Source organism: Nerophis lumbriciformis, linkage group LG01 (assembly GCF_033978685.3).
Source record: "Nerophis lumbriciformis linkage group LG01, RoL_Nlum_v2.1, whole genome shotgun sequence".
Lineage (NCBI taxonomy): Eukaryota > Metazoa > Chordata > Actinopteri > Syngnathiformes > Syngnathidae > Nerophis > Nerophis lumbriciformis.
Window position 1 is genome coordinate 19,532,869 of NC_084548.2, and position 9,846 is coordinate 19,542,714.

Sequence of the window (9,846 nt, forward strand, 5' to 3'; positions counted from 1 at the left end):
TGATTGATTGATTGATTGAAACTTTTATTAGTAGATTGCACAGTACAGTACAAATTCCGTACAATTGACCACTAAATGGTGACACCCCAATAAGTTTTTCAACTTGTTTAAGTCGGGCTCCACGTAAAACAATTCATGGTACAAATATATACTATCAGCATATTACAGTCATCACACAAGTTAATCATCAGAGTATATATATTGAATTATTGACATTATTTACAATCCGGGGGGTGGGATGTGGAGGGAGTGGGGGGGTTAGGTTTGGTTGATATCAGCACTTCAGTCATCAACAATTGCATCATCAGAGAAATGGGCATTGAAACAGTGTAGGTCTGACTTGGTAGGATATGTACAGCGAGCAGTGAACATAGTGAGTTCAGAAAGCATAAGAACAAGTATATACATTTGATTATCTACATTTGATTATTTACAATCCGGGGAGGTGGGATGTGGAGGGGGGGAGGGTGTTAGTCAAGGGTTGAAGTTGCCTGGAGGTGTTCTTTTAGAGCGGTTTTGAATATTGTATACTGTTGTGTATTATTCTTCAGTTAATTATGTACAAAGCATATTATAAGGCAAGTATGTATATATAATCATGTAAGCATGTTTGGTCTTAGGGAAAAGGTCATCAGAGAAATTACTTTTTGCTTCTTCCTGCTCCTTTTCGGATACACTCCTTTATTTTAAAATTTTTATATTAGTGATTCTTTTATTTTAGTAGTGCTATTTTGTTTAATACTGTCTTGACAAACATTATTTTTGATACTATTGTCTATCCATTATTGCATTTTTTTTAACCGCTTTTCCTCTCAATGTTGTATTCAAAATAATGTATGCATCAAATGCAATTAAAATGAATTAAGATAAAATACATCACCTCTTAGTGGAAAACCATAGAGGTGCATGGTCAGAAACGGTTTTAATTGTTCTTCACAGTCCACAGTGGTTCTCAAACTTTTTTCACCAAGTACCATCTCAGAAAACACTTGGCTCTCCAAGTACCTACATAATGACCAACAATAAAATACAGTAGCATAGTAGGCCTAAGTATTCATTAAGATCAAGGCAGAGGTTTTACTTAACAAATATATTTAATATTTTGGCCACTGTAACACTATACACAGTTTTAACAGTGACATTGTGTTTGAATATAGTACAATAAAACACTGTACTTTAATTAAGTGGTTCTTTGGCGTACCACTAGATGGAGTCTGCCACAGTTTAGCAAACACATTTGATATGATCATTCATAATTTGTGTCATATACACATACATGTGTAAAGGCGGGCCTCCCCTGTGAGGAGCCTGCACAAGATTTCAGGGAAGGTGCAGCATGATAAAAATAAAGAAAAAGAAAAAGAAAACAAAGAAACACAAATGCAAAATTTATTTCTTTTTGGCTCCGTACATGAGCGAGTTAACAGTCTGGGATTAGCAGATACCTTGAAACATTTTGAAAGCCCCTGGGTTAAAGTGTGTTGATAAAGAAAATGTTTAATCTCACAATTGTCTCATAAAACTACAGACATAAAAATGTAGAACTAAACAAAATCTTCTGATCCGGGGCATGCAATAATGCAGAACTCTAGCACCATGTTGCTAAATTGGACAAACATTATCCAACGGCCAAGGTTGCCCTCTTGTGGTGAAACACATGTCCTTACAATGAAGTCTTCAATTAATTATAACATGAAAGTCAATTTTTTAAAGACTTCACTACCCTAGACTCTTGTTGTTATCCCTTGTTCGGATCTTGATGAATTTCAACCACTACAGCGTCTCTTGAAAACCTGCTTGCAGATTTGTCCTTCACAAAATAACTCCTGAAAGAAGATCGAAATCAAATAATTTGATTTAGTTAAACACAAATATAACAGAAACCAAATGTCTAAACACTAAATATCAACAATCACACAGCTATACGTGGGGTGTATTCATACTGGAATAAAGTCAAATACATCTTACATAATTTATATGCATATAATTTATCAAGTCTTATTTATTTGTATAGCTTTTTGGTAAAGTTTTTAATATATTTGTTCATTTGCTAGTGAGCAGGCTTACATTACATCTATTTGAATAAACTTTTATTGAACTTTGTCAAAGGGCGAGGCTTGCACTAATAAAGCAATAATTACGTTTTGGTCCATATCCAAATAAAGGTTCACACCTATTTTCCGACAACATTACACTTACAACATTACACGTTGCACAACATTCATATTCTTAGTGGCTAATATGTAAATGTAAGCGAAAAATATATATAAAAAAAAAAAAAGTTTTTAGTATTGATACAGATGGTTGTCCCTTGTTATCGCTGTTAATTGGTTCCTTACCTGACCACGATAAATGCATTACCGTAAAGTAAGAATCATTAATTATAAATCAAATATTGTTGTAGCTAAAGCATACAAAATATTTACGACCTTCTAAATACATTTTTCAAAATTGTCAGAGCCCTCAAGACACTAAATAACATAATTTAGTCACCGTTACACTCTTTTAATCCAATATAGTAAAGATGACTGAGGTTGAGCCAATCAGTGGCCAGCATACAGAACAGCCTGGTCTGATTGATTTGGTCTCCTCTAGTGGACAATGCTACTGTAGTATTGATATTTTTAATTCATGGAGCCATTTTTATGCTCTAAAATAACAAATTTAGGACCCCAAAAATTTATAAAATGGTTTAAAAAAACTAAAAAATTCATATATACATAGTACAGGCCAAAAATTTGGACACACCTTCTCATTTCAATGCGTTTTCTTTATTTTCAAGGCCATTGATTGGCACTGAAGGAATCAAAACTATGACACTTGTGAAATGAAAACCCTTTCCAGTGACTACCTCTTGAAGCTCATCGAGAGAATGCCAAGAATGTGCAAAACAGTAATCAGAGCAAAGGGTGACTATATTGAAAAAAAATAGAATATAAAACATGTTTTCAGTTATTTCACCTTTTTTTGTTAAGTACATAACTCCACATGTGTTCATTCATAGTTTTGATGCCTTCAGTGACAATCTACAATGTAAATAGTCATGAAAATAAAGAAAACGCATTGAATGAGAAGGTGTGTCCAAAAGTTTGGCTTGTACTGTATATATATATATATATATATATATATATATATATATATATATATATATATATATATATATATATATATATATATATATATATATACATACATACAAGTACTTCATATGTTTATTAAACATCTTAACTTCAACATGGACCTGTTAATCCTTTTGTGTTATTAATAAAGTATTTTAAGATGGAAGTGCTTCAGTGAAAATATATAATATATTAAAATGTTGGTCGACTGTTATTTCATGTTATTTTTTGGTACTCAAATTTCCCATGGAGAGGACCTACGTAGGGATTTTAAGTTATTCTTTACTGTAGATGCATTAATTGCATTAACATTTTTAATCAGATTAACAATAATGATGAAATAATTTGAATAATAGTGTTAATTTTGACACCCCATGAGTAATCTTGCATGGCACTAATGAATAGAATAATAGTTTTGTGTAACAATTGATGTCAACGTCCTACCAGGTGAAGCTTGTCCTCTTCAACCCAGTGAATCCATCCTCTGTTCTTCTTCTCACCAGTCTGTTGACAGACCAGCTTGTTTCCCTCCCAGGTCACCAGTGTCTGGAAAGTACATAAACTTTGAATATGCAAAAAAACAACAATGTATCTGACATGCATCACCACTTTAATGCTTTGTGTGGCCCTAAACAACCAAATAGAGTATTTATGCCAGGGGGCAGTCCTGCTGAGGCGTTTTTACCTTCATGTGCCTGTTGTCTAACCCCATTGTGAACTCCTCAAACTCTTGGCACACTGTGAAGGAGAGGGTGTAGTTTCGCAAGACGCTGCATGTTTTGATGGTGCACTGGTCGCCTTGCTGATCAATCACTTTCTTCAGTTTCAATTTCAAAGCAATCTGTCTCAAGCAAGGGTTAATATCTGGAAGACATAACATTTACATATGGATAGAAGGCAACAAAAACAGTGGTTTAAAGTGGTCCAAGTTCCTCTACACCAGTATTTCTTTACCATGGGGCCGTTGTTGGGCCGCAAGCGCACCCTCTTTGTTGTACCGGTAGTTTTTAGCGCTTTCATAGCCACTGTACTGACAGATATTAGTTAGAACTGTACGCTACTGTTTGCGGAGGATGAATGCCCCACACCAAGAGGATAGAGATAAAGAAGGAGCTTATTGACAACGGCACGGACAATAACGTGCGTGCATTTTCGGGTCTTTTCCATCCATTTTCTACCGCTTGTCTCTTTCGGGGTCGCGGGGGGTGCTGGAGCCTCTCTCAGCTGCATTCGGGCGGAAGGCGGGGTACACCCTGGACAAGTCGCCTCCTCATCGCAGGGCTAACACAGATAGACAGACAACATTCACACTCACATTTACACACTAGGGCCAATTTAGTGTTGCCAATCAACCTAAGGTGCATGTTTTTGGAGGTGCGAGGAAGCCGGAGTACCCGGAGGGAACCCACGCAGTCACGGGGAGAACATGCAAACTTCACACAGAAAGACCCCGAGCCCGGGATTGAACTCAGGACCTTCGTATTATGAGGCACATGCACTAACCCCTGTGCCAACGTGCTGCCCTTTTTTTGGGGTCTTATGCAGATCCCAAATATACATCAGTAGGTACCAGTTAGTAAGAAAAGTTGGTTTTGCATAGTAGGTCTAAACAAAATGCCAGATACTATGTCTCCCAATAGGTTCCATTTGGGGGTCTTTATACATACAACATAACAAGACCCGTATGTCTAAGCACAGTACGTCTGACTATGGCAGCTGTAATGCGCCAACAATCCATTAAGTGGTACGGCTTCGTAGCTTACCAAAGTCGTGGTGTTGCTTGCTTTTGGGTACTTGCTAGCGTCTCCCAAGTTTTGACCTGAACTTAAAAGTTTTGGGACACCAGTTGAATAATAGAATAGAAAGTACTTTATTGATTCCTGGGGGTAATTCAGCACCACAGTTCGCTCACAATAGACAATAAATACTATACAGCATTATTCACAAGTGAATAATATAAATACAGTCTATCATACAGCATTATTCACAAATGAATAATATAAATATATTACACATATATTCTACATTTAAGTACAGTCAAGAAGGAACATATGCGTTATACAGTCTGATGGCTGTCGGTATGAAGGACCTCCTGTGTCGTTCCGTGTTGCATTTTGGGAGTCTGAGAATAACCCTGCTGTATAGGAACCTCATTAAATAATAGGAGTGTGGGAAAAAATCGATTCGAATTCAAATCGCGATTCTCACGTTGTACGATTCAGTATCGATTCTCATTTTTCAAAAATCGATTTTATTTATTTATTTCTTTTTAAATTTATTTTATTTTTTTTATTAATCAATCCAACAAAATAATACAAAGCAATACCATAACAATGCAATCCAATTCCAAAACCAAACCCGACCCAGCAACACTCAGAACAGCAATAAACAGAGCAATTGAGAGGAGACACAAACACGACACAGAACAATCCAAAAGTAGTGAAACAAAAATGAATATTATCAACAACAGTATCAATATTAGTTACAATTTCAACATAGCAGTGATTAAAAATCCCTCATTGACATTATCATTACACATTTAAAAAAAACAAAAAAAACAATTCAAAACACAGTGGCTGACACTTGCATCCCATCTCATAAGCTTGACAACACACTGTGTCCAATATTTTCACACAGATAAAATAAGTCATATTTTTGGTTAATTTAATAGTTAAAACAAATTTACATTATTACAATCAGTTGATAAAACATTGTCCTTTACAATTATAAAAGCTTTTTACAAAAATCTACTACTCTGCTTGCATGTCAGCAGACTGGGGTAGATCCTGCTGAAATCCTATGTATTGAATGAATAGAGAATCCTTTTGAATCAGAAAAATATCGTTTTTGAATCGAGAATCGCGTTGAATCGAAAAAAATCGATTTATAATCAAATTGTGACCCCAAGAATCGATATTGAATCGAACCGTGGGATACCCAAAGATTCGCAGCCCTATTAAATATATTTGGTAATTAATCAGATTTAATTGTTTTCTGTATAAATAGACAAAAAATCATATTACTGAAAAGTGTCCCAATGCTTTTGTCTATATACAGGTATTGGCTAAAAAAAACCATTAGTTTCACATACACAAAGTCAAAAACAGAAGAACATCAAGATTTCAATATTTTACCTAATGCAATCATGTAGCCCTCAAAGTTGACATTGCTGATCATGTCCCACGTGCCACAGAACCTGGAAAACATATTTGCTGACCCCGGCCAGGCATATACCGTACCAAAGTGGGTTTGTAGCGACTAGTCCACAAAGCAGTTCTCATAATAATGTTGTTTTTCCACTGGAGGTATTAGAAGTAGGCGTTCCTACCAACAAAGGAAGCTGGTGTGACAGGTGTAATTAAGTACGTCAAGAAGCTCTTAATGCTTTCGTGGCTTCTTTTGCAGACAACACAACACAACCGTAACAGCTCGGACCTATACTGTGTCTAATATAATGATGAGATATTACAAATACAATATACAATCACTTGTTATCAGTAGGACAAAACATTTTTCTAGCTGGCTGCAGGCCTAAAAAGCAACTGTGTACATTTTCTTCCTTGTTATCACAGACTGGTTGAAGAGACATACCTGTCTGTCAAGAAACAAACATCATATTGACACTGGCACTGACGCTCACTGTGGCATGAAGAACGGCCTCCAGATTGAAAGTGTAAATGTTGCACACAAAAACACGCCAAAGTTGTTCTACAACAGTGTAATTACCTAACTAGGTGATATTTAGTTTGAATGATCCGCGCTTTAAAACAACGTTTTGTTGTATTTACCCTGTAGTTAGGAGAACACTGGTCACTTAGTTATGCGCCTTCATGTATTTTTTATTAAATAAACTACTGCCCAATTGATACACAATGTTTATGTCAGTATTGCTAACTTCTGTATTACCTTATGGAATTATTATTATTTTCTATTTCTAGTAAATGTTTGCTATTCGCTACAGTTGGATTCCAAGACACCTGCAAATATCAAAAAGTTTGGGCTGCCAAAAATAACGAGTTAACTCATAGGGATTAATCACAAAAAATAAAACATTACTAATGTTTATTCGCAGGTGTGATCAGGTGGATAGAAAAGTGTTATATAATCTATTCCATTATTATTATTAATGTATATGTCAACATGAAGAGATGAGTGAGGAGACTGACTGGTGTGCTCGCTGGTAAAGTGACACCAAAAAAACACCCTCACTGTACCGTACTCTAGGTTAAACTATTACCAAGTTTTGAGCAAATAAATGACGTCGATTCAAGTAAAACAATAAAAAAAGTTCCTGAATGACATTCTGGCAAAAGAATTGCATTTGTGTCCAAATTTTAGGGCGTGTTTTAAGTCATTTTAAATTATGCAAGTGAGTGTTAATAACATGTGATTAAGAATGATTAATCAAAATTAAAAAAATATTAATGTGATTTAAAATGTATCATTTATATCATATACAAATGCAATTAATGGTCAAACCCATAAAAAGGTCTAAAAATGACTACCTTTGATAGTTTAGAGCATGGTATATTCAACTAAATTGTTTTGGGGGCCACATTTCCCAAAAGCTAAGGACTGGGTGACTGCACTTCTTATTATTAGTCTTGTTTTGTATATTTTGGAGAACCAGCATCTTCTACAGTATACATTTGATCTTGGTCCATTTATATAGTCAGAGTTACAGGATTTAAAGATAATCTCTATGACAGCAATCTAATGTTTTGAAGAATCGGCTGCAAAAAGTTTTTTTTAACTGAACTCACAGGCTACCAGTGTAAGATCACAAATGATGAAAGAGAGAGGCCCTGGAATGGAACCTTGAGGAATACCACAAGTACAATTAAATAAGTTGAACAAATGACTACTTAATGCATCTTAAGTGAACAGGCTACAGCAAGACGCTGTCTACACAAATCACACTTTGTAACTACCAAAAAAAGAGAGGTTTTAAAGGGGTATCTTGAGGAACACCTCAGTTATGTAAATCACAAGTCTTGACCCCAGTGTTCTATGTTAACATCTCAATGCGAGGATCTGCCAATATGTTTACAGCAGTCCAAGTTTCTCGATACCAGTGTTTTTCAACCACTGTGCCGCGGCACACTAGTGTGCTGTGAGATATTGTATGGTGTGCTGTGGGAAATTATGCAACTTCACCTAACTGGTCCAAAAAATATTTTTTGCAAATCAATAATTATAATCTGCAAATAATGTGCCGTTGCTTAGTGTCTGTGCTGTGTACAACTCGGGAGGGTAACCACATAATACTCCATGTCAGTAGGTGGCAGCAGGTAGCTAATTGCTTTGTAAAAGTCGGAATGTGTCGGGTGAGACGAAGATGATTTGTCGTGATCCCAATATGCAGACCACAGAGGGAGGCAGTGTGCAGGTAAAAAGGTATGTAATGCTTAAACCAAAAATTAACAAAAGGGAAAGGAAAAGGCAATGGCTATGCAAAACGAAAGTAAAACTGAACTGGCTACAAAGTAAACAGAAACAAAATGCTGGACGACAGCAAAAACTTACGGCGTCCACAAAGTACATCCGTACATGACATGACAATCAACAATGTCCACACAAAGAAGGATAGCAACAACGTAAATAGTCTTGTTTGCTAACACATAGCAGGTGCTCAAAGGAAGACATGAAACTGCTACAGGAAAACACAAACAAAACAGGAAGGGCCACCAAAATAACAGCGCAAGACAAGAACTAAAGCACTACACATAGGAAAACACAAACAAACTCAAAATAAGGCACGACGACCTGGTGGAGTTTCATTTTTTAACGTTTTCTGCTGGTGGTGTGCCTCCGTATTTTTTTATGAAAAAAATGTGCCTTGCCTCAAAAAAGGTTGAAAAACACTGCTCTATACAACAGGATTATGCTTGTGTTTTTAGGAATCTGCTCCAAAAATGTTTGTCTCCCAAGTTTTGAACTGAACTCAGGGGCCAGTATGATGTCATTCCCCAGCCGCTGGGCTGTCAGTTGATTAGCCCCATTTAGGCCCTATAACTTACTGTATTACATCAATATTGTATTTCTATGAATGCTCTCATTCATCCAGGTCATTGTCATCTCAGGGAATTCAATCGATCGCAACTGGACTGTTTGGTTTGTCTTAGAAGACTGGATTAGATCTGATCAATCCAAGTCTATGAGCACGAACTGATGAGGCCTACTTGGATGAGCTGCGAAACGTTTTCTAAGACAAACCAAACAGTCCAGTTGCGATCGATTAAATGCCCTGAGATAACAGTATTGTACTTGCAAAACATGCAGTGAGACAACATCATGTCTTTTTAAAGCTTCTCCATTTACTCCAAATGTTAAGTGAATTGATTTGAGAAACAGCACCTGTGCTGGATTCATATCTGCAGCAGTCTTTCCCCCCTGCAGACAACGCCATCAAACCACCTAATGAGGGTTTGTCAAACCACAAATAGGTGGGCAACGACTGCATTTAACTTACTATTTATTATGACAAATGCCTCTTTTTACATGTTCTTTCATCACTGTCTAGATCTATTTTTACACATACAGTATTCTATTCTTTTCTTTCTTCATTTGAAAATGGGGAACATGCTATAATGTGATGACCATGTACGGTAGTTGATATTTGTCATGTCTGTGGCAGACTACAAACACCATGTCAATCAAATAAAACCAGTTTTAACACCATGACATTTTGATCAGTGTGACGATAATAATAAAAAAAGACATCAGA

At 36.1% G+C, this 9,846-nt stretch overlaps 1 protein-coding gene across 1 annotated transcript; it reads right to left on the reverse strand.

Moving 5' to 3' along the window:
- Window positions 1–1,208: 1,208 nt before the first annotated feature.
- rbp7a (retinol binding protein 7a, cellular) lies at window positions 1,209–6,617 on the reverse strand. Its single transcript, XM_061976897.1, has 4 exons — window positions 6,254–6,617; window positions 3,805–3,983; window positions 3,564–3,665; window positions 1,209–1,826 (listed from the first exon to the last, which is right to left on the reverse strand). Exons 1-4 carry the CDS (start codon window positions 6,324–6,326, stop codon window positions 1,767–1,769), a joined length of 414 nt encoding a protein of 137 aa, XP_061832881.1. The 5' UTR covers window positions 6,327–6,617; the 3' UTR covers window positions 1,209–1,766.
- Between the last annotated feature and the right edge of the window lie 3,229 nt (window positions 6,618–9,846).